Source organism: Ceratotherium simum, chromosome 37 (assembly GCF_057802395.1).
Source record: "Ceratotherium simum simum isolate JZ-2026a chromosome 37, ASM5780239v1, whole genome shotgun sequence".
Classification (NCBI taxonomy): domain Eukaryota; kingdom Metazoa; phylum Chordata; class Mammalia; order Perissodactyla; family Rhinocerotidae; genus Ceratotherium; species Ceratotherium simum.
The window spans coordinates 1731440-1755689 of NC_141936.1; the positions used below are offsets into that span (position 1 = coordinate 1731440).

The 24250-nt window shown below is 49.8% G+C and overlaps 1 protein-coding gene across 1 annotated transcript in view; it reads right to left on the reverse strand.

Annotated features, from left to right (window-relative positions):
* SNED1 (sushi, nidogen and EGF like domains 1) overlaps nt 1-24250 on the reverse strand; it is a 76208-nt gene that overhangs the window by 33665 nt on the left and 18293 nt on the right. Inside the window, exons 2-10 of the mRNA XM_004427748.3 lie at nt 19265-19552; nt 15733-15873; nt 14892-15054; nt 11905-12030; nt 11487-11600; nt 8345-8458; nt 8096-8209; nt 572-697; nt 190-294 (exon numbers count right to left, since the gene is read on the reverse strand). Of these exons, the coding sequence (XP_004427805.1) occupies nt 190-294; nt 572-697; nt 8096-8209; nt 8345-8458; nt 11487-11600; nt 11905-12030; nt 14892-15054; nt 15733-15873; nt 19265-19552 (1291 nt within the window). The remainder of the gene's footprint in view (nt 1-189; nt 295-571; nt 698-8095; nt 8210-8344; nt 8459-11486; nt 11601-11904; nt 12031-14891; nt 15055-15732; nt 15874-19264; nt 19553-24250) is intronic.

The following is a 24250-nucleotide window of genomic DNA, read 5'->3' on the forward strand; positions in this document are numbered from 1 at the left end:
GGGGCGGGCGACCAGGTTCAGGCACTCTTGTGGCCGGCCCCTTCCTGGGGTTGGGGTGGGGGGTCACGGGACCAGTGGTGGTCGAGGGTCTGGACCTGAGGATCCTGGCCTAGGCCCACGCCACCATTTATACCCTGGTTTTGGGGATGCTCAGGGGCAGGGTGGGAAGGGTGCTTCCTGGGCACCTACCAAATTCGCAGAGGAGTCCAAAGAAGCCTGGGGGGCACTGGCAGAGGGTGGTGTTGGCCCCCAGGCATCTGCCACCGTTGCGGCACTCACAGTCATCAGGGGTTCCTGCCACGGGGTGACAGAGGAGCCTTCAATGTGGGGGTGCCGGAAGGCGGGCCCTCTCCTGACCCTGCCTTGCTCCTGGCCACCTTCCCGTAAAAACTGCTGTGTACACACCACCCCACCACTCACACTTACTCACACTGACACTCACACATTCACAAATTCTCCCTCGCGGGTGTCTGCACGCACACTCATCTGCCTTCCTGCATGCAAACCCACGAGAGGCCCCACCCCTGGGACCGCAGCCCCGGCAGCCCCAACAGCTCAGGCCCAGACGCACTCTCCCTGCAGTTGAGGCCCATGAAGCCTTCGGGGCATTCACACACATAGCCCTGATCTGCATCCACACAGGTGCCTCCGTTCTGGCAGGGGGCTGAGAGGCAGGCATCGGGCCCTGGGTGGCTTCCTGCAAGAAAGGCAGTGGGGAGAATGAAGCCAAGGGCCAGGAAGAGGGCTGGCCTCCCTGCCCAGTCCCCACAGCACACAGCGTTGGGGTCTGACCTCTGTTCTCAGTGCCAAGTGGAACTGAAGCCCGAGGCCTATTTTCTGGAAACTGATTTCTACCTGCCACCCGGCCACCCTCAGGCTCCCTCTTTGGAGCAGAATGAACTGAGCAAGAGCAACAAGGGGGCCCCACTGGTGCACCAAAGGACCTAGTGATGCCAGAGGCCGTCGAGTGTTTCTGATCAAGCATCTCTGTTAGCAAAATATTTGGGATTTTCCAGGTATCTTCCTCTTGTTGATTTCTAGTTTAATTTTGCTGTGGTCAGTGAACACGAGCTTTTTCAATTATCGAGCCGTATTTTGTGGCCTATAGGGTGGTCAGTCATGGTGAGTGCTCCATGAGCACTTGGAAAGAACAAGTGTAGATGTCAAGCAGGCCAGGCTGCTGACAGTGCTGTCAAGTCTTCCACATCCTTACGATTTCTGTCCATGTGCTCTACAAATTACTGGGACAAGAGTGTTGAAATCTCCACCTATAATTATGGATCTGTTTCTCCTTGTAGTTTTCTCAGCTTTTGCTTCATGACATTTGCTTCCTGTTAGTAGGTGTTAATAGGTGCAAATATATTTAGAGTTATGTCTTCTTGATGAATTGACCCCTTTGTCATTCTACAAGGTCCCTCTCCATTGCTGGCAGAATTCCTGTTCTCAGGTTAATCTGTATGAAATGAACATAGCCAGCTTCTCTTGATTAGTGTGTGCCAATTGACTCATTTTTTAGATGTTCAATTTCTTCGTGTAGTTCCAGAATTTCTTTTAAATTAATATATAGTAAAATTGACTTTTGTTTGTACATGTCTATGATTTTTAACACGTATAGATTTGTGTGACCCCCACCACAATCAGGATACAGAACTTTCCATCACCCCAAAAGACTCCCTTGTTCCATCCCTTCAGGGTCATAGACTCCGTCTGCTCTTGAACCCCTGGCAACTAGTGATCTGTTCATCATGATAGTTCTGTCTTTTCAAGAATGCCATAGAAGTGGACCCAACCATATGTCATCTTTCAGGACTTCTTGTTTCACTCAGCACAATGCCTCTGAGATCCATCTCAGTTGTATCAGTAAGTAGTCTTTTTTATGACCGAGTGGTATTCCATCATATAGAGGTACCACCATTCGTCTATCCATTCACCCAGTGAAGGACATTCGGGTTCCCAGTTTTTGGTGATTACAGACATGCTATAAACATTCGTGTGAACACAAGTTTTCATTTCTTTAGGGTTAATACCTAGGAGTGGGATTTCGGGGTCATGTTGTATGTTTAAGCTTATGAAAAACTTCCAAACTGTCTTCAGAGTGGCTAATGCACTTGGCATTCCCACCAACAATATGTGAGAGTCTCGTTGTTCTGTATCCCTACTTGGTTAGTGTTTTTTATTTTAGCTGTTTTAATAGGTTTGCAGTGGTATCTCATTGTGGCTTTAATTTGCATTTCACCAATAGCTAATGATAATGACAAATAAGAACATCTGTTCATCTGCTTATTTGCCTTCCACATACCCTTTTTGGTTAAGTGTCTGTTCAAGTCTTTTGTCCATTTTTCAGTTGGGCTATTTTCTCACAGTCGAGCTTTGAGAGTTCCTTTTGCATTCTAGGCACCAGTTCCCTGTCAGATATGAGTTTTGACATTCTTCCCAGTCTGTAGCTTGTCTTTTCATTCTCTTAACCATGCCTTTCAGCAAACATTTTTAATTTTTATGAAGTCCAATTTATCTATTTTTTCTTCAATGGATCATGCTTTTGCTGTTTTTATCTAAGAACTCTTTGCTTAACTCCAGGTCATGAAGATTTTTCTCTTGTTTTCTTTTTAAAATGTTATAGTTTTACATTTTCCATTTCAGTATATGATTCATTTTGAGTTAATCTTTGTATAAGGTGTGAAGTTTAGGCTGAAGTTCATTTTCTGCATAAGGACGTCTAATTGCTCCAACACCATTTATTGAAAAGGTCATCCTTTCTCTGTTGAATTGCTTTTATACCTTTTTCAAAAACTTGGCCACATTTGTGTGGGTCTATTTCTGGATCTTCTCTTCTGTTCCATTGATCAATGTGTCAGTCCCTTTGCCAATACCACATGGTCTTGACCACTGTGGCTTTATAGTAACTCTTAAGACCGTGTAGTATGATTCCTCAAAATTTATTCTTCTTTTTCAAAATTGCTTTGGTTAACCTAATTTCTTTGCCTTTCCATATAAATTTTAGAACCAGCTTGTCTATAGCTACAAAAAGCCCTGCTGAGATTTTGATTGGAATCAAGTTAAGTCTATAGACCAGTTTGGGGAGAACTGACCTATTTACTGTGTTGAGTCTTCTAATCCATGAATATAGTATGTCTCTGCACTTACGTAGATACTCTTTGATTTCTTTCATCAGCATTTTGTAGTTTTCAGCATAAAAGTCCTACACATGTTTTATTAGATTTATACCTAAGTCTTTCAACTTGGGAGGAGCTATTATAAATGGTATTGTTTTTAATATTTTGGATCAGATTACAATGCCCAACTGGAGAGAGCTCAGGAGTTCATAAGTAATACTATAGGGTTGCTGTCCCAAGATCTCCCTCTCCATAGTCCCCCCAGTACTTTCCAGTTCTCTGGGGCTGCCCTTTTTAGTCCTCGAGCAAGAAAGCTGGGGCTTTAATTGCCCCATCTGCTCCATATTTCCTGTGACTGCACTCATATCTGGGGCCAAGGGGTGGGAGGACAGACAAAGGGAAAAACAATAGGAGTGCCTACCCTTGTGAAGCCATAGTACCGCCAGCTGGAGAGGAAGGTTCTCCCTCAGTTTTAGGCACCCAAGGTTTCCCCCCATCTCTGCCACTGTCAGTCCTGCTTCTCATGCCTAATTAGAGGCTTCTCCTGGATCCCACACCTAATTAGAGGCTTCTCCTGGACCCTGAGCCTGACTAGAGGCTTCTCCTGGATCCCATGCCTGACTAGAGACTTCTCCTGGATCCAGAGCCTGACTAGAGTTTCTCCTGGATCCCGAGCCTGAATAGAGGCTTCTCCTAGAACTTGAGCCTGACTCGAGGCTTCTCCTGGATCCCGAGCCTGACTAGAGACTTCTCCTGGATCCCGAGCCTGAATAGAGGCTTCTCCTAGAACTTGAGCCTGACTAGAAGCTTCTCCTGGATCCCAGGCCTGACTAGAGTCGTCTCCTGGATCCTGAGCCTGACCAGAGTCGTCTCCTGGATCCTGAGCCTGATCAGAGGCTTCTCTTGGATCACTAGCCTGACTAGAGGCTTCCCTTGGATCCTGAGCCTGACTCGAGGCTTCTCCTGGATCCCGAGCCTGACTAGAGGTTTCTCCTGGATCCCGAGCCTGACTAGAGCCTTCTCCTGGATCCCAAGCCTGACTAGAGGCTTCTCTTGGATCATGAGCCTGACTAGAGCCTTCTCCTGGATGCCACGCCTGATTAGAGGCTTCTTCTGGAGCTCTCTTTTTGTCTGTGCCGACGCTCACTCTTGATTTTTGGGTTGCTTTCAGTCAGGCAGGGGGGACACCAGAGGAAAAAATGGTAAACTCACCACTGGTTTTGTGGTACTTTGAAGCTTGGTCTTCTTCCCCAATCCACCTGCTACTATTTACTTTTCAGAGTCCTCAGATAGCTACTCCATGCATTCTGTCCAGGATTTATAGCTGCATTCAGTGGGAGAGACAGGGTAGAGCGTGCTTACTCTATCTTACCTAGAACTGGAAACCCATTCCACTACTTTAAAAATCTCTGTGTCTTTACATTTATAGTAGGTTTCTTGTAGAGAGTATTGGTTCTTGCCCTCAATTCAATTTGACAATCTCTATCTTTTAACTGATGGTTTAACAATTTTACATTTTAATGTCAGTACCAATATGATTGGATTTACCATCTTGCTATTGGTTTTTATTTTTTCACTTCTTCTTTGTTCCTTTTTTCTTCTTTTCCTGCCCTCTCGATTGAGTATTTTTAGGATTCCGTTTTATCTCCACAATTGGTTTATTGGCTATGACTCTTTATTATTATTATCTTACTTGTTGGTCTAGGGTTTATAACGTATATCTTTAACTTATCATGGTCTACCTTCAAATAATATTATACCACTTCATATATAATGTAAGGACCCTACAATATCATACTTTCATTTCTTCCTTTATGCCAGCAGTAGATAAACTATGGCCCACAGACCAGATCTTGCCTGCCACTCGTTTTTAAAAATCAAGTTTCACTGGGACGCAGACATGCACATTCATTTGTCTGTGGCTGGCTGCTTTTGCATCACGTTGGTAGAGTTGAATAGCTGTGACCACATGGCTCATAAAGCCAAAAGTATTAACATCTGGCCCTTTACAGAAAAAGCTTGTACACTCTGTGTTAAGCTATTGGTGTCATATATTTTATTTCTGTATATGTTATAAAGCCCATAATATATTGTTACTATTTTGTTTTAAAAATTGTCTTCAAAGAGATTAAAAAGTAAGGAGAAAAGTCTTTTATATTTACCAATACATCTACCACTTCTAGAACTCTTCATTCCTTTGTATATATCCAGATTTTCATCTGGTACCATTTTTATTCTGTCTAAAGACTTCCTTTAACATTTCTTTTAAGGCAGATATGCTGGTGATGAATTCTCTCAGTTTTTGCTGTCTGAAAAAGCTTTTATTTCTCTGTAACTTTTGAAAGACAGTTTTTCTGGGTATACACTACCAAGTTGATAGCTTGTTTTTTCAGCACGTTAAAGATGTTGCTCCACTGTCTTCTGGCTTGCACTGTTTCTGATGAGAAGTCTGTTATCATTCTTGCTTCTCTGTATGTAATGTGTCTTTTTCATCTGGCTGCTTTTAAGATTTTCTGTTTGTCATTGGTTTTCAGCAATTTGACTATGATGTGGCTTTGTGTGGTTTTCTTTATGCTTTTCTGGGATATGTGGGTTTTAGTTTTCATCAAATTTAGAGAACATTTGTCTATTATTTCCTCTTATACATTTTTTGTACCCCTCCAGCCCCCTCTCTCCTCCTGGGACTCCAAATACACATAAACTAGACTCCTTGATATGTGTTCCACACATCACTGAAGAGCTGTTCTTTTTTTAAGTCTTATTCTTTCTGTGCTGCATGTTGAATTGTTTCTATTTTTGTCTTCAAGTTCATTGATATTTCCTTCTGCAATGTCTAACCTGCTGTTAATACCATCCAGTATATTTTACAAATTCAGATATTATATTTTTCATCTCTAGAAGTTTCTTTTTTTATTTTCTACTTCTCATTATGTTCTTTTTCCTCAACAGTCTTGAGCATATGGAGCATATTCATAATAGGTGATTAAACATTTGTATATGCTAATTCAATCATCTCTGTCATTTCTGGCATCTGTTTCTATTGTCTATTTTTCTCCTGGATGTGGGTCATATTTTCTTAATTCTTTGTATGCCTGATAATTTTTTATTGTATATTTTGGGGTCCTGGATTCTGTCATATTCCTCTAAAGAGTGTAGGATTTTATTCTGGCATATGGTTAAATTACTTGGGATAGTTTGGTCTTTTTGAACTTTTTAAAAAAATTTTTTAGGGCAGGTCAGATTAGCCTTTAGTTTAGCATTTATTGCCACTACTAAGGAGATACCCCATTAAGGACTCCACTCAGTAGTGGCCCTGGGAATGAAGAGCTCTCTCCACTCTGGCTGGTAGAGAGCTAAATTACTGCCAGCTCTGTCTGAGTTCCAAGAATTGTTGGACTCATTGCTTCCAGTGGTTCTTTCCCCAGCCTAGTGGATTTCACCCCACCCAGACTGTACTGAGCAAAGATTCAGGGGGTCCCTCTGCAGATCTTCAAGCTTGATCTCATGTTCTCCTTCCCCCTCCCTCAGTAGCTCCATGCTCGCTGATGTTCTGCCCACAGATTTCAGCCACTGAACTTGAATCTCTCTCTCCTTGACTCAGAGACTCAGAGGGGGAGTCTGGGTCCCCTTCAATGCACAGCGGCCTGGAAACTGTCCCAGGCAGAGTCAGGGGCAGTCACAGGGCTCACCTCATTTCATTCCCTCTCTCAGGAATGACAATCCTGTGCTTTCTGTTGTCCAATGGCTGAAAACAGTTGTTTCATATATTTTGTCTGGTTTTCTAGTTGTTGATGGTGAGAGGGAAATTCCCAGAGCAGTTAATCCTTCTTGGCCAGAAGCAGAAGACTAGATACTCTTTTTTTATAATCTCCAATCTTTGGCCTACTTCCTGTTGGATCTGATTAGAATGTCAAGGTCTACCTTGTGATGTGGCTAATGAGCTTGTATTAGGGGTAGAAGTTTCAGTTCTGTTATTTCTTATTGTTTGTTTTCATTTGCATTATTCTTCTGTACAAAATGTGGTTTCTTTGCAAAATCTTTTGAAATGACTTATCTGTTTTCTGATATGAGTCTAGTTAAATACATGGATTTTTAGATAACAATCTGGGCAAGGTGGCCTGTGACACGTCACAGTGATTTATAACAACCAAGCAGGTGAGTTTGCCACCTCCTCCCCTCTGCACTGTGGAGCCTCACCGTCTCCACAGGACCCAGCCCACTCTGCGTGTGGCCATCTGAACCAGAGACCAATGGAGGGCACAGCATCCGTCTGTGTCTTACTTATGGGTAAAATGTAGTTTCCTTCTTAAGTTTTTAGACTCAAAATAAATCGGACTAGTTTGTCTTGAGCATCTCCCCGGGGAGATGTGGCCCAGGCTGCTTGCACAGCTGTTGTTGGCACAGGGGACTGAGGCCTTTGGAGGTCGGGGCAATGTCATACGCTAACGCCCTGAATTTACTCTGTGTGTCATAAAATCTAGTTAGTCTTTTAATTGATCTACTGAGTCATAACCAGCATTTAAAACAATGTGAAATAGAATAGGAACCAGCAGATTTCATCCCATGTAGTAAAGGTCAGTTTTCTTTCTGAAAGAAGGAAAGATGTTAAAAAGCCAAGAATCTCCCAAGTGGGAAGAGGGGCCTTGAGAGTGTGGTCATCTATCCTTGCATTTTACAGACAGAGACCAGGCCCAGAGAGGGGCAGAGACTTGCTCAGCCTCACACAGTACGTGGGCAGCAGAGCTAAGACCAGGACGTCCATTGTTTGCTTCCAGTTTCCCTCACAGTCAGTGGCTCAGGAGACAGGCTAGCACAGGAAGGGCTCGGAAGCGGGGAGAAGGCAAAGACCTCCCCCAACCCAGAGACAGAAGTGGGGCTGAGACGGACAGTGAAGGAAAGGGGGCAGTGACCGTGCAAAACTGCTGTCAGTGACCGTGCAAGACTGCTGTCACCTATGGGGGCTGTGGGCACACGGCCGTTACCTGTCTCGCAGCGAGGTCCCTCGAAGGGCTCTGTGCACAGGCAGGTGAAATTCCCCACCAGGTCGATGCATGACCCTCCATTCAGGCATGGGCCAGAGCCACATTCGTCCACATCTGGGGACAGCAGAGGTGGGAGCTTGGCTCCGAGCCAGCCTTTGACCACCCTGCACCCAGTGTCTGGCCAGGCAGGAGCCTCTCCCAGCACTGCCCCTGCCCATGGCCCTCCCTGACCGAGGGCAGGCCACTCACCTGTCTCGCAGGCTGCGCCCGTGTAGCCGGCCTGGCACACGCACACTGCTGAGCCGCCCTTTGCCTGGCACCAGCCGCCATTCTCACACTCTTTGGCATCACATGGAGATTGTGCTACAAGTGCAGAGGGGTAGAAGGCCATTGGACTCCTGGCTGTGGTGGCCCCTGGGGAGTCCCACTGATCCCCACTCCTGATGCCTCTCTGGCTGCAGCTCAGGTGGATCTGGCTGTCTCTGGAGGGTGTCAGGCCATGGGGGGGTCCTGACCAAGACAGTCCTGACCCACTGGCCACTGACAGCTCATCTGAATTGGGTTTATTTCAGCAGACCTGAGGTGGAAGGTGTGTGCGTGTGTGCTGGGCGGAGGGCATGGGGGTGAATCGGACCCAGCTTCCACCCTCCCAGGCGGTTCTCAAACTAAGCTGACTGTGACAAGAGCTGTTTTCGCAGAACAGGATTCTGGGCCACAGGCTGGAGAGATTCCTCCCAGCTGGGAAGGGGGTACACAGTCTGTGATGGAGCCTTGAAGGATGTGCAGTACCCAAGCGTGCAGGAGGGGCCTGAATGGTCCTGGGGTGAGGAGCTGAGGCGAGGGAGGTGCAGGGATGGCCAGCACAAAGGCACTCAGAATGAAGTCAGAGTGGCAGTGAGCTGAGGTGGAGTCCGCCTCTGTTCACCCTCCGACCTGCCCTTCAACTGGGATACTGGCCTCTCTGACTCCCCATTGTCCACTGGCCCACACACCCCAGCTCCCTTCTTCTGGGCCCTGGCAGCATAGCCAGAGGGTCGGGCGACACCACCTTCCCCCAGCTACGTCATGCATCCTGCTGACAGCTCATTCCAAAAACAGCTCAATACACATGGTGAATTCAGGATCATGGTGGAGTGAGTTGTTCCCTTTGTCTCTCCCCTCTAAGTTACAACGAATTGGACATCCATTGACCAACAGAGGATTCCATACACAGCACAACAGGATGCCTAAGAGATCCAGACAGAGATATATCTGAAGGTGGGTGGACTGGACCCCCGGGAGGCAGTGGAACTAGGGGAGCAACCCCTCCCCACTCCCCAAGCAGCAGTGATCCAAGGCACGGATCCTCTCACCAGCATGCGCGCCTGTGGGCCGTTGCTGCAGGAGCAGAAACAGCAGGTGCTATGGCTTGTGTGACTGCGAGTGGACACAGCAGGAGCAAAAACAATAGGTGTCCCTGCCTATCCCCCAGTGGATCCAGCCCGCGTGCCTGCGAGCAGGCGCTGCAGGGGCAGAAAAAACAAGTGCGACTCACTCCCTGCCCGTCTCCCAGTGGATCCAGTGAACATGCCCCCTCACTCTCCCGCGGCAGTAGCCAGGTCTTTCTAACGGTGGGGACAATATATAAAACTTGGATTTTCCTGGCCAGGGCGAGGCACCCTGACCCGAGTTTTCAAAACACACTGGCTAGTGCCAGAAACCAGAGGCTGCACAAGTGATCAGTAACAACAATCTGTCCCTGCTTAGCCCCTGCTCCCGCCCAGCGGTGGCAGGTGGAACCTGTTACCAGAGGCTTCAGGAACCAGAGCAGAACCTGTGACTTAGCCCCCAGTGGCAACACCCCCGACACCAGCTCCACCAGCAGCAGGGGCTGCATAAACGTCCCCAGCAGCCACACGGACATCCGTGAACCCAGCACCCCTGGCAGCAGTGCAGCTAGCACCCCCCAACAACCCAGAACAGCAGCACAGGTGGTGCACAGAGCAGCAGCATCTGAGCCTGTGGAGAGCCAGTGAAGGAACATGAGACCCAGGCAACCTGGAAGCAGCAGAAGTGCTCACAACCTGGTGACCCTGGTGGTGACACCTGAGACTGCAGTGACAGAATAAGCAGCAAGGCACCAGCAACCTCTGAGGTACAAGCAGCACAAGGAGGGCACTGATGACGCTTCTGGCAGAGACAGTGAAGGGTGAAAAGTGCAGGCTCTCAAATACAACCAGAAGCAGCTCAGAACCAAAGTACCCAAAGCCATACCCAAATGGGAAAGGTGGTTACTACCACAAATGTGCCAGCAGGGTATCAATTCACATACCATGAAGAACTACAGTAACACTGCAGAACAGAAAGAGAACTCCAGAAACCAAACTTGAAGTCACAGCAGATTACAATATAACTGACAGAAAATTCGAAAAAGCTATCATAAAGAAACTCAATGAGTTACAAGAAAACTCAGAAAGACAGTTCAATGAGCTCAGGAATAAAATTAAGGAACAGAAGGAGTACTTCACCAAAGAGACTGAAACTCTAAAAAAAATACCAAACAGAAATTCTGGAAATGAACACAATGAGACGAACAATAAAGTAGAAGGCATTAAAAATAGAGCAGACCATATAGAGGAGAGAATTAGTGAGCTTGAAGATAGAAACCTAGAAATGCTTCAGGTGGAGAAGGAAAGAGAACCAAGATTTTTTTAAAAATGAAGAAATTCTTTGAGAAATATCTGACTCAACTAGGAAAAGTAACATAAGGATTATAGGTCTCCCAGAGGGAGAAGGGAGGGAGAAAGGAGCAGAGAGCTTACTCGAAGAAATAATAGCTGAGAACTTCCCAAACCTGGGGAAGGAACTGGACATGCATGTACATGACGCCAATAGAACTCCTAATTACACCAATGCAAAAAGACCTTCTCCAAGGCATACAATATTAAAACTGTCAAAAGTCAATGACAAAGAAAAAACATTAAGGGCAGCAAGAGAGAAGAAAATTACCCACAAAGGAACCCCCAACATGCTTTCAGTGGATTTCTCAGCAGAAACCCTACAGGCTAGGAGACAGCAGAATGATATATTCAAAATAGTGAAAGACAAAAACAGCTCAATATAGGAACCAGATGGATCCCCAGAACTTGTGGCCCTCCCTGAAGTTGTGGGGGGCCAGTGGGAGGAAGGAGAGGGGAAGGCCCAACACCCCAGGAGCTGTGGAGGCACTTCGGTGTCTGACAGCATGTGGTGACCCCCGTCTCCCAGACCCGGACTCCACCAGAGAGCAGGGCTGGGTTCCCAAAGGAGAGGGGAGACTCGGGGTGAGTGGCACACACCCCTTGGTCAGACTGGACCATCCTGGCCATCCTGCAGCCAATGGGACCATAGGGCCCAGGCAGGTTCCTCTTACCTGTTTCACATGTGGGTCCCTCAAAACCAGCTGGGCACTGGCAGCTGAAGCTGTTGACACCGTGTGTGCAGGTCCCTCCGTTCCGACATGGGTCAGAAGCACACTCGTTCACATCTGAAAAATGGGTGGGCTCAGCTTTAGTGGAGGGAGCCAGGCTGAGGAGGAGCTGCTGCAGTCTGGGGACCCTCCTGGGCCTCGCTCCTGGGGTGGGTGACTCAGACAGGGCAGCTGTAGCACCTGCCCAGATGCCCATGGTCACGGATCCACTGTGTTTGTCCCCCCCAGAGGTGCCCCACACGTCACCCACACCACGGGGACAGAGACCCTTGACCTCAGGCTCTTGGGGCCACTGGCTGTGCGTGCAGTGTTCCTCTAGAGCCCAGGGCCTCCAGGTAGGTGGTCCCATCAGCAAACTCACCTAGGTGGCACCTCCTCCCCGTGAAGCCCGAGAGGCAGGAGCAGGTATAGGAGGGGTTGCCTGTGATGCAGTCGTCAATGCACTTGCCGCCGTTGAGGCACGGGTGCAGGGCCAGGCACACAGAGGCTGCAGGCACAGGGAGGAGTGCAGCTGTCACCCACTTCCCTCCTCTGACCCAAAGGATCCATCTCCCAGGAGTCACTGTGTAGTCCCGAGCGTAGGAGGTTTCACTTCCCCAGTCTGCACAGGGGTGCCCAGTGCAACTTTCTGTCTGCCTGCATTTCCCTTTGACGTTTTGTCCCTAAGCTGTGACTCTGGCTCCTGTGAAGGGCAGGCAGGCTTCCCCAGAATCCTTTACATCCCAGGCACCTGCTTATCCTTTTAATCCGTCAACTTCCAAACTTGTCCGAGGGGCTAAGAAGGCAGAGGGACCCGAGGATGCCCAGCAACACAGCTCCCATGGGAAGAACGTCCACGGATGTGGAAGAGGGGGGTCCCTGTGTGGAAACTAGAGGCAGTGGGAGAGGGAGCCCTCAGGTCCTCCTGGGGTATTTGCAGTCTGGTCCCATCTCTGCCTCAGACAGTTATAGAAACTCGGGCATGCCCAGCTGCCCCTCTGGGTTTTCCTGTGTGTAAAATGAGAGGTCTGCACTCAGCTATTGAAGCTGGTGTTTCTCAAAGGATGGCCTAACAGCCAGGGAGGGCCTCCTGGGGTCCCTGAGGGCCATGCGACCCCAATGCTCAGGGCTTCTAGGACGGACGGCCCATAGAGCTTGGCTCACGGGGCCCTACCTCTCTGGAGAAGCAAAGCTAGTGAAATCTGCAATTAATAAGCACAAATTGGCAGGTGACTGGAGTGTTCCAAGCTCAGGTCTCCTGTTACTAGGAGGACTACAGGGAGACCTGGTGTGGCGTCCGGGGGACAGGACACTCCTGGAAGGATCCTGTGGCACAGAACACCATCAAAGCTGTGGGTGTCTTTTGGGACTATTCTCGCTTTTCCCCGTACTGTTCCATTTGTCACTCAGTCGGCTGTGGTCTGGCTGTCCTGTGGTGTGTGGTGGCTGTCAGCATGAGCCCTGTTTCTGGACCAGCCTTTCTTAGGAGCTGGACTTTCAGATATGGATGTACTGCCTCTCAGGTGTGAACTGACCCTCCCTTCCTGGGAAAGCTGATGTGTATCTAAGCCCCAACTGACCTGCACAGGATCCATCTCCTGGGCTTCCTGTGTGGCAGTGGGGACGCAAGGGGGCTGGCCCCTCCCCCACAGCACTGTGCCCCTGAGGGCCTCTGTGCATCCTAGTTTGGAGTGCTCAGCAGTGCCTCTTCCATCTGCTCCCCCCAGAGGCCTGGGACAATGGGGAGAAGCAGCTCCACATGGAAAAGGGGTCTCTGAGGGACTGGCTGGACCCTCTTCTGAGGACCCCACTCCTCAGGGTCACAGCCTGCAGCCTCTGCACGGGAGCATGGACCTGGCCACACCTGTACCCACACCTGCTCACACCAGACCCCACCTGCGTCCGCACCCGCACCTCACCCACACCTGCTCACCCCAGTCTCCACCTGCACCCGTACCTGCACCAACACCTGCTCACCCTAGTCCACATCTGCATCCATACGTTATTCTTCAACTACAACCCAAGCCCCTGGAACCTGACAGGTGACAAGCAACCAGACTTCTCTGCTGCCCACCCAAAGAAGTGGCTGTCAGAATGGTGTCCCCACCCCCTGAACCACCACTGCCCTGAGCCCAGGTGGGCAGAGCAGGAGGCCTGCCCTGACCTGAGGCTGCAGGAGGGCTTGTGCTCTCAGGTGCCCTGCTTGCCACTCTGAGGGAGGGAGTGAAATCACTGGTTCCTGGGCTCCCTGTCCTGTGAGACACCCACCTCCTAAGTTTAGACTCCCTGTTTGGTGCCTCAGTGAGTGCACAGTTTCAGGCTCCCCAGGCCTCTCTCAGGGACACCAACCCCAGTCCTCTTCCCGTCCTTCACGCGGTGCTGGTGCGCACACAGGCCTACCCTGCCTGGCCCCTATCCCTGGCTGCCTGCGCCTGCTCCCCTGGCGGGTCTGGATAGACTCTACCTGCGCTGGGTTCCCTCTTGGGACTTGACGTTCAGGAGAAGCAGCCCCTCTCCGTCGCCTCGGTTCCCATGGGGGTGGGCAGGGAGTCTGCGGGGCAGGTCCCAGCACCAGCCTCACTGGGGCCCCAGGCTTGGCAGGGCATGTGATCAGCAGCCCTCGTAGAGTGGCTAAATCGATCATCTGACACCCCCTCCCTCCATTTATAAGCAGAATGTTTCAGGAGGGACTCGCCCAGGGCCACACAGCAGGACGGGCAGGGAACGCGTCCTTCTTCGGCCATTCCGGGATTTTCCCACAGCCACGTGCTCGCTCCTGGGATGGAGCCTCCCCCAGGTGCTGTGCGTTCTGGGCCGGAAGGACCCCCGGTGCCAGGGACCCCTGTGTGCCTCCCTCCTGCCAGGCAGATGCGCGAATTATCAAACACCAAATCCCACCAGGCAGCAAGCCCACAGCAGAAATGGGGAAGTGAGGCGAAAAGAGCACCTGCCTCCCCGGGGGTCCTGGGGGGGTCACAGGAGGCGGCCGGGGTGCCCCTCCCCGCCCAGAAAGGAGGCTGGGCGCGAATATGCGGAGAGCGTGGGCTCCAGGTTCTGAGGAGAGGCGACCCCGCTCCTCCCTTTTACACCGCAAACCGTCGTCTCCCGCGGATCCCCCGCCTCGGAGCGGAGACAGGAAAGGCTCCCAAGAGGAGACCGAGGCTCAGGGCCGAGCCGGGACTGGCCCAGGTACACTGCCAGGACAGGGGCCAAGGTGGGCGGGGCCATGCGCAGCCCAGGGGCCTGGGGCCCGGCTGTCGCCAAGTCCCTCTTCCCTCCCCGCACAGCCCGCCCCGACTCCAGCATCCCACCCCCTCCCAAGCCGCAGCCCTCCCCCGCCGCTCTGAGCCGGTCGCTCAGTCCTCTTACTTGTATGGCCGCAGCCCCCCACGCGCACCTGGGCATCATCGATTCTGAACGCCCAGCGCCCGGGCACGCCCACGTTGGTGGTGGTCTCCACCTCCGCTATGTCCGCTGTGCGCGAGCCGGGGATGCTGAAGTAGCGCCGCCCGTCTCCCGCGTTGAAGCCGGCCTTGGGGGAGGGGTGAAGAGGGGCAGGGGGCAGGTGCGGGCTGGGTCCACAGGTCTCCCTAAACTTCCTGAGACTCACCTCCCTCGGGGTGGCCAAGGTCAAAGAGATCATGGGAGATGGCCTTGTAAGCTGGGGAGCTCTACAGATGTTCTGGGCATCCTCGCCACCCACCTATGTTATCCCTGCCGGGGTCAGCGGCTCCCCGCCAGGTCTGACCCCAAGCAACAGCTCCCAGCCAACGACATTGTTGAGCCCTGGGACCCCCTCCCCCGCACCTACACCTCCAGTGGCTGGCTGCTGGGCTTCTGGCCCTCCCCTAGGGCTCAGGGGCAAATGTGACCTAAGTTGTGTGTGTGTGGGGGGGGTTAGCTGGAAGGCCCTGCGAGCTTGCACTTGACCACCCCCTGCACACCTGGCCCTCCGGCCACAGGCCAGACCCGGTGCAGTCAGTGCACACAGAACCCAGGCCCCTCTGTCCTTGCTGCAGCGGGCCCTGCAGGGTGAGGGCAGTGTGGGTCAGTGCAAAGGGGCCTCTGGCCCGAGGATGTTTTAGTGATTCTGGGCTGTGAGAGGCCTCCAAACGCCTCACACTGGCCTCTGCACAGTACTGGGTGCAGGGATGTCCGCCTGCCCCTTCAGCTCATGACAGTCCTGGCAGTGGGGAGCAGGGGCTCCTACCTGGGCCGCGATGCCCCCCAGGCCACTGGAGTCGCCCCCACTGCTGGCGTGTGTGCCTGTGGTCCACGTGATGGACTCATAGTTGAAGATGGTGAAAGAGAACTTGCCGTCAGTGATGAGCACGGTCTGGAACGTGTTGACCTGCCAAGGAGGGGGGCCTGAACAGGGTCCTGTGCCCCCTCGTCCCTGCCCCAAGGCCCTGCCCCGTCCACCATCCCTGCACGCACTGTCATCGTCCACTGACCCCGCATCTGTCTCCCCAACAGACGGTCAGCCAGAGGCAGGGCCTCGATGACCTCGTCCTCCATCCTATGCTGTGTCTCCAGTGCCTGAGGCCCTAGCACAGGCCAGGCACCACCACCCCGCCTCCCCCCAAGTAACTATTGCCTGGTGAGTGAGTGAAGCACCCTAAGGGGGTGGTGGGGGCCCATGGAGGCCGAGAGCAGACACTGTCCCCAAGTTAGTGCTTTCTTGGCTAGATCCACCAAACTGCCTCGTGTGAACCGAATAAAAACTTAAAAACTAAAAGGGGGAAAGATAAAAAGAGGAATCAAGGAAAAGCAGTTTTTAAGAATTAGGTTTTGTGGTTTTCATGGAATAGAATTCCATGAAATATTAGTGGGTAATGTATATAAGAGATGATAGTTCAGGTTGGGCGAAGGGTGGGATTGTTTAAGAAGGATCTTGGGACAAATAGGAACTCTGAAAGACAATGAAATCTGAGCTTTATATCACTCAGGAAAATAAATCCCAAATCCAGTAAGGTTGTAGATGAAACCATACACGTCGTAGAAGAAAATATAGGGGAATTCGTAGAGCATCTCAGGGCAGGACTTTTAAGCATGACATCTGTTAACCATAAAAACCACAAAGGAGATTTATGCATTTGACTACAAAAACTTCTGAATACAAAAAGTGCCATAGCTCAAACTGAACGGCAAACAGCAAAGCAAAAAATGCATTTATAGCAAATGTGGTGGATAAAACTGTTAATATCCGTAACTCAAGAAGAACTTCTGCAGATCAATAAGAAAGAGACCAAAAAGATTACGGAAAAATTGGCAAAGGGTGTGAACAGACACATAACAATAGAATTCAGCTGGAGATAATAACTAGGACAAAGTCAGCATCACTAGAAATTAAAGATGCACACAAGTTTAAAAAAAAGGCTTTTCTTTTTGCCTATATAGTTGGCAAGGAAGGAAAATGATGGCACGTTTGACTGGGGCGCAGGGGGATGGGTGCTTCTGAGCGTGGCTTATGCAAGTGTGAGTGGGTATGCTTTTGAGGGGAAATCGGAATTCTGCAGGCATTAATCTCCCTCCTAGAAACGTGTGCCATGATATGACCTCACGATCACCTCGGGGCTGCACCTCAGGGCACCCTGCAATAGAAGCAGGCGCCGCCTGACTCGGGGCTGGTTGGCAGGCATTGCACATCATGAGAAATCTACAGTATATCTTCTTTTGTAACAGTGAACAGTGGGGAAACCAAGCACTCTCTAGGAAAGCAAACCCAGTGCCAGTACCCTGAAAACAACGAGGATGCGATGGCCATAAAGGCAGAGTGGTAAGCATGCCTGGGGGGCGGGACTACAGTCAGCAACGCCAGCGGTGGGGCTTTCTGAGCTGGTGAGGTCCAAATGTTTGAGGCTTAACTGTCACTTTCTGTTAATCAACCTGCTCCTGGAGGGGCCGCAGAAAGAGGGCTTTCAACCCAAATTCAGAATTCTGATTCATTGTCTTACAAGATTGTGTTGTCCAGATAATCATTTTATAACCGACATCTCCGGGTTTGAAAACAGTAGAAGAATGTTAAGGTTTCCCCTGTCAACTGGGGGGGGCTCGGGGCACCTCCTTCCTCCCAGGCATCAGGGTAAGGGATAAAGTGACTCTGCAGAGGGGAAATAATAATTTTTCAAATGATGATGAAGAACATATAAGAATGAGGAAAATGTCCATAATACTGCTGAGTGAAAAAAATACTCACACAACAGCATGCTCTTGGCAGTTCTATTTATTTTGTAAAGTGTGGGTCAGTTGACGCTGGGAAATGTTTAATGGGAGTTCTGCCTTGGGAGTGGAATTGTAGCTTCTTTTTACCCTTTTTGTTACCAAGTTGTTTTCATTACAAATTGGTGATGAGAAAATACAAAACTTACAAAATATTAGTGGGCTATGTATGAACAGAGGTTCACTAGTGTGAAAATTTATTTGTAGTAACGTTTACAGAAAAAGCCCTTCTTCCCTGCTTCACTGTCACATTCCTTTTAAAAACACCAACGGTGAATGTCTCATTCTCGCCAGGTGCCTGGCTAACCAGCTTGCTTTCTTTCTCTTTCTTTTTCGTTTGGCTGCTGAGACCTCAGAGTTTGGGAGCATCCTCTCTCTCGGCACATCCCTCCCTCTGGCCTCTTTCCACCTGCACTGTCTCCCTGAGCCCTGCTGCTGGGGGCCCCGGGCTCCAACTCCAGCTGCCTGCTGGGCACGGCCACCTCAGCACATCCAGGATGGAGCCTGTTATTCCCATCCCCACACCCTGAGTACAGGCCTCACCTGTCCCCACTCCCTGCCCACCCCATGTGCATGACGGGAAACCTGGCACTGCCCTTGGTTTCTTCTGTCTCTCCCCCTGCAGTGCAGTGTCTTGTCACATCCACCCCTAATGGCTGCTCTGAACCATCCAGTTCCTCCAGCTCCAGAGCCCCACATGGCTGAGCCACCACACTCTGGCTTGCATAGTGGTCTCAGGGAGAACCCCCGCCTGCTGGCTGGGCTGTGCCTGGCATCTTATTACACTGACGTTTGTGTCCCCCCATTGGAGTATGCCCCATGGGAGTCACGTGTCCTGTCTGCTTTGTCCAGGGCTGTCTCCCCAGTGCCCAGAACACTGCCTGCCCCCTCCCCACTGAGGTGCCCTAGATAAACATCTATTAAATCCTGAACAAACAGAAAGGATTTGGAAAGCCCGCTCGGCACCCCTGGGCCTCTTCTCTAGAGAGTTACCCTCTGTCTTGTGCCCGGTGGGGATGCAGTGCCTAGCGCAGGCCTGGCTGCCGTAGGAGCTCAGCAAACACATCTGCTGCCAGAGGGGCACCTGCTGGCCTCCTTATGGGGGATCCACCCCCCAAATTCCCCATGCTGGGCAAAGTGGTTAGTTATTCTCAAGCTTACGTTTTTGTGATGTTTGGCATTATCAAGGAATAAAGTGCAAAACAGAATAAATTTCCTGTTTAACCTTTTGAGTACTGAACCGTTCCAATGGAAACCCTTCTGACACAGATCCTCCGCATCTACCCAGTGTGTGAACTCCTGTACTGGGGCATTTGGCATTTTCCTGGAGGCAGATGGTTTCCAGGAGGCCCAGGGAGGGTTGAGGCTCCATTCTTCTCCAACTGGTCTCTGTTACCCTGGCCGAGTGACTTCCCTCCCTGAGCCCATCTTCCCCTGACCCACCTCAGCAAGGCGGGGGCCCTGGAAGTACACCCTGGGCCCCAGCTGGATGTCCTCCCTTCCCCAGGACAAACACTCACAGGGGAGGAGGGGCTGCCTCCAAAGAAGGTCACGCGGTACCAGGTGGCTATGAAAGCCCAGGTGGCAGAGAAGCCCGGGAGCTCGGGGAAGTAGCGCCTGACGTCTTCCGTGGCTCTGCGCAGTGTGGCTGGGTCGGTGGCCTCCCGGTAGTACACGTCCCCTGCTCGCCGGTTGTCCACATCCGCCCAGAAGGCTGCCACCACGCAGCGGTCCTTGGCGATGGGGAAGGCCACGGGGGTGAACTGAGAAACCTCCTTCAGGAAGGAGATGATCCCGTTATTGTTCACCTGTCAGGGCAGAAAGCCAGAGGGGGACCGATGGGGGGCTGTGGGTGGCCTCCCCTAGCCTCCTCCACCAGGCTCCTTCCCAGGGCGAGCTGGCCTTGGGCAGGGCATCCTCAGATGCTCTGACAATTCCTGGTCCCTGACATGGGACCCCTCGGCCTGCTCCATCCCCTCCTGGACAGGCCGTGTGCTAAGGGCATAGGCTCTGACCTGTCTGCTGCCCTGCTGCCCTGCAGAATGGCTGGCCCTGGGCCGCTGCCATGGAGTCAGGGAGTCCCCAGCTCCTCTGTCCACTCTAGCCAGGGGATTTGGGAAGGCAGGGCAGAGTCCCAGCCTTGGAGCTAGTTCTGGAAGGATGAGTGGGAGGCGTGCAGGGTGGTAAGGGGAGGAGTGCCCACAGAGCAGAGGCGGGGAAGGGCAGGGCCCAGCATGGGCACGGGAGGCTGGAAGGGCCTCAATGGCCAGGTGGGGGGCAGGATGGGGGTGCTCTGTGCTCAGGACTCCAGGCTGTAGGAGCCCCAGAAGGCTCCAAAGCAGAGGAGGAGGAGCTGCATCTCCTCAGCGAGACACAACTGGTTCCAAGCCTGATCTTCCATTCACTGGCTGTGCAACCATGAGGCAAGGTAGTCTTCACCTCTCTGTGCCCTGGTTTTTTACCTATAAGCGGGGCTAACACTAATTCTGGCCTCACAGGGTGCTGGGCAGGATTGAGTGAGTCAATGATCACAGAGCCCGGCTCTAGACTCCTGGGAAGACTGTAGTCAGAACTGTGCTTTTAGAAAAGATCCTTTGGACTTCCCTTTGGGTGAGGGCAGGCTCTGTAATCCAGACCAACAAAAAAGGTGGATAAATACACCTGTCTTCTTAAAGGCACCAAAAAGTGAATGAATGAGTGGGGGAGTTTCGATTCCAAATCGAGGACAAGGGGAAACTGGAGGTGAGCCTGGCATCTGCAGACTTGGAAGCAACAGCTGCAAAGCAGACCTGTAATTTTAGTAGCCTCATGGGGTGAAGGAGAGAGAGATGTCAAAGCTCAGAACTGGCTCCAGGCGGGAGACTAATGAAGGCCCACATTCAGCTTGGACCTCTAAGGCTTCCCCTCACAGTCAGGGTGACCCCAAAGTAAACAGTCCTTGTGCAGACCTACATTCCACCTGCCCTTCCCCTGAGCAATTCAGGGCACCTCGAGCCTGGAACTTGGACTAAGGTGTTTCCCGCTAGGTAGCATCCCTAGGTTCTAGGCAGAAGCAAAGAAAAACCCTCTCTGGGGGAAGATGGCATCATCTTGGTCCTCGAGTTATTCATATAAGTAATTTTTCAAATACAAAATCTAGGACACAAAGATAATCAAGCCCACAAGGAAGCAGGACACCACTGCCAGGAGCAAGCAGAAATAAGAGAAATGTCAGATATTGGAATCATCAGACATAGGCTATAAATCACTGTTAACCATGTTCAAGGGGAGAAAATACAAGCTTTAAAATTTCATCAAGAAAATAGCCAAAACAATCTTGAAAAAGAAGAACAAAGCTGGAGGACTCACACTTCCTGATTTCAAAACTTACCACAAAGCTACAGTAATCAAAACAGTATGATACTGGCATAAGGACAGACAGATAGACCAATGAAATAGAATTGAGAGCCCAGAAATAAACCCTCACATATATGGTCAATGATTTTTGACAAGGGTGCCAAGACCATTCGATGGGGAAAGGGAAGTCTTTTCAACAAACGGTGCTGGGAAAACTGGATATCAACATACAAAAGAATGAAATTGGGCCCTTATCTGATGCCATATACAAAAACTAACTCAAAATCGATCAAAGACCTAAACATAAAAACTAAAAATATAAAACTCAGAAGAAAACATAGGACAAAAGCTTCATGACATTGACTTGCACAATAATTTCTTGGATGTGATACTAAAAGCATAGACAACAAAAGAAAAAAATAGACAAACTGGAGTTCATCAAAATTAAAAATCTTTTGTGCATCAAAAGACACTATCAATATAGTAAAAAGGCAACCCACAGAATGGGAGAAAATATTTGCAAATCATCTATCTCATAAGGGATTTATATCCAGGATATATAGAGAACTCCTACAACTCAACAACAACAAAAACTCAAACAACCTGATTAAAAAATGGGCAAAGGGGGCTGGCCTGTTGGCATAGTGGTTAAGTTCATGCGCTCCGCTTTGGTAGTCTGGGGTTCGTGGGTTCGGGTCCTGTGCGCGGACCTACCCACCACTTATCAAGCCATGCTGTGGCAGCCGTCCTACATATAAAGTAGAGGAAGATGGGCATGGATGCTAGCCCAGGGCCAACCTTCCCCAGCAAAAAGAGGAGGATTGGCAACAGATGTTAGCTCAGGGCTAATCTTCCTCACCCCTCCCCCCCAAAAAAGGGGCAAAGGACTTCAATAGACGTTTCTCGAAAGAAGATATACAAATGGCCAATAAGTGCATGAAAAGATGCTCAACATCACCGATCACTAGGGAAATGCAAATCAAAGCCATAATGAGCTACCACCTCACACTCATTAGGATGGCTGCTATCAAAAAGCCAGAAAATATGGGGCCCACCCAGTGGCGCAAGCGGTTGAGTGCATGCGCTCTGCTGTGGCGGCCCGGGGTTCGCCGGTTTGCATCCTGGGCATGCACTGACGCACCGCTTGTCGGGCCATGCTGTGGCGGCGGCCCATATAAAGTAGAGGAAGATGGGCACAGATGTCAGCCCAGGGCCAGTCTTCCTCAGCAAAAAGAGGAGGATTGGCATTGAATGTTAGCTCAGGACTGGTCCCCCTCACAAAAAAAAAAAAAAGCCAGAAACTAACAAGTGTTGGTGAGGATGTGGAAAAACTGAACTGTTGTGCACTGTTGGTGGGAGTGTAGAATGGTGCAGCTGCTGTGGAAAAAGTTGGTAGTTTCTCAAATAATTACAAATAGAATTAGCATATGATCTAGTAATTCCACTTCTGGGTGTATATCTGTATTAGTCTGCTAGGGCTGCCATAACAAAATACCACAGGCTGAGCGGCTTTAACAACAGAAATTTATTTTCTCACAATTCTGGAAGCTAGAAATCCAAGATCAAAGTGCCATCAGGGTTGGTTGCTAGTAAGGCCTCTCTTTATGGCTTGTAGATGGCTGCCTCCTTGCTGTGTCCTCACATGGGCTTTCCTCTGTGCACGAGAGGAGGGAGAGAAATCTCTGGTGTCTCTTCCTCTTCTTGTGGGATTAGGACCCCACCCCTATGACCTCTTTTAACCTTAATTACCTCCCGAAAGACCCCATCTCACAATACAGTTCCATTGGGGGTTAGGACTTCAACATATGAATTTGGGGGAGACATAATTTAGTCCACAACAACACCGAAAAGAATTGAAGGCAGGGTCTGGAAAAAGATATTTGTACACCCACATTCAGAGCAGCATTATTCACAACAGTCAAAAGGTGGAAGCAGCTCAAGTTTCATCAATGCATGCATGAATAAGCAAAATGTGGTCTAACCATACATTGGAATATTATTCAGCCTTAAAAAGGAAGGAAAGGGCCAGCCCCATGGCTTAGTGGTTAAGTGCGCACGCTCCGATACTGGCAGCCCAGGTTCGGATTCCGGGCGCACACCGACGCACTGCTTCTCCGGCCATGCTGAGGCCGAGTCCCACATACAGCAACTAGAAGGATGTGCAACTATGACGTACAACTATCTACTGGGGCTTTGGGGAGAAAAAGGGAAAAAAAAAAAGGAGGAGGATTGGCACTAGATGTTAGCTCAGAGCCGGTCTTCCTCAGCAAAAAGAGGAGGATTAGCATGGACGTTAGCTCAGGGCTCATCTTCCTCACAAAAAATAAATAAATAAATAAATAAAATAAAAAGGAAGGAAATTCTGACATGTGCTAAAACATGGATGAATTTTGAGGACATTATGCAAAGTGAAATAAGCCAGTCACAAAGGGAAAAATATTGTGTGACTTCACTTATATGAGGTACCCAGAGTCATCAAATTCATAGAGACAGAAAGTAGAATGGCGGGGGAGGGGGTGGAGGGTTAATGTTTAGTGGGGACAGAGTTTCACCTTTGCAAGATGAAGAGTTCTGGAGATGGATGGTGGTGATGGCTGCACAACATAAATGTCCTAAGTACTACTAAAGTGTACACTTAAAAATGGTTAAGATTGTAAGTTTTATATTATGTGTATCTTCCACAATACAGAAAATTGATTAAAAAAAAGGGCTGCAATGAAAAAAAATCATTAGGCATGGAAGTTATTTTTTAAAAAGCAATTTTAAAGAACCAAATAGAAATTCTATCACTAAAACTAAATAAGTAAGTAGATTGATTTAAGAGCAGACCTAATACAATTAAAGAAAGAATTAGTGAACTGGAACTAGAAGACAGGTCAGAAGAAACTATCCGGACTTTAGAACAGAGACAAGGGTGGAACCAACTCATATGTCCATCAACTAATGAATGGATAAATAAAAATAAATGGAATATTAATTGGCAATAAAAAGAAATGAAGCACTCACACACGCTACAACAGGAATGAACCTTGAAATCATTACGCTGAGTGAAAGAAAACAGTCACAAAAGACTGTATGATTCTATTTATATGAAATGTGCATAATAGGCAAATCCGTAGAAACAGAAAGTAGATTAGTGATTGCCTAGGTTGGGATGAATCAGGGGGTTG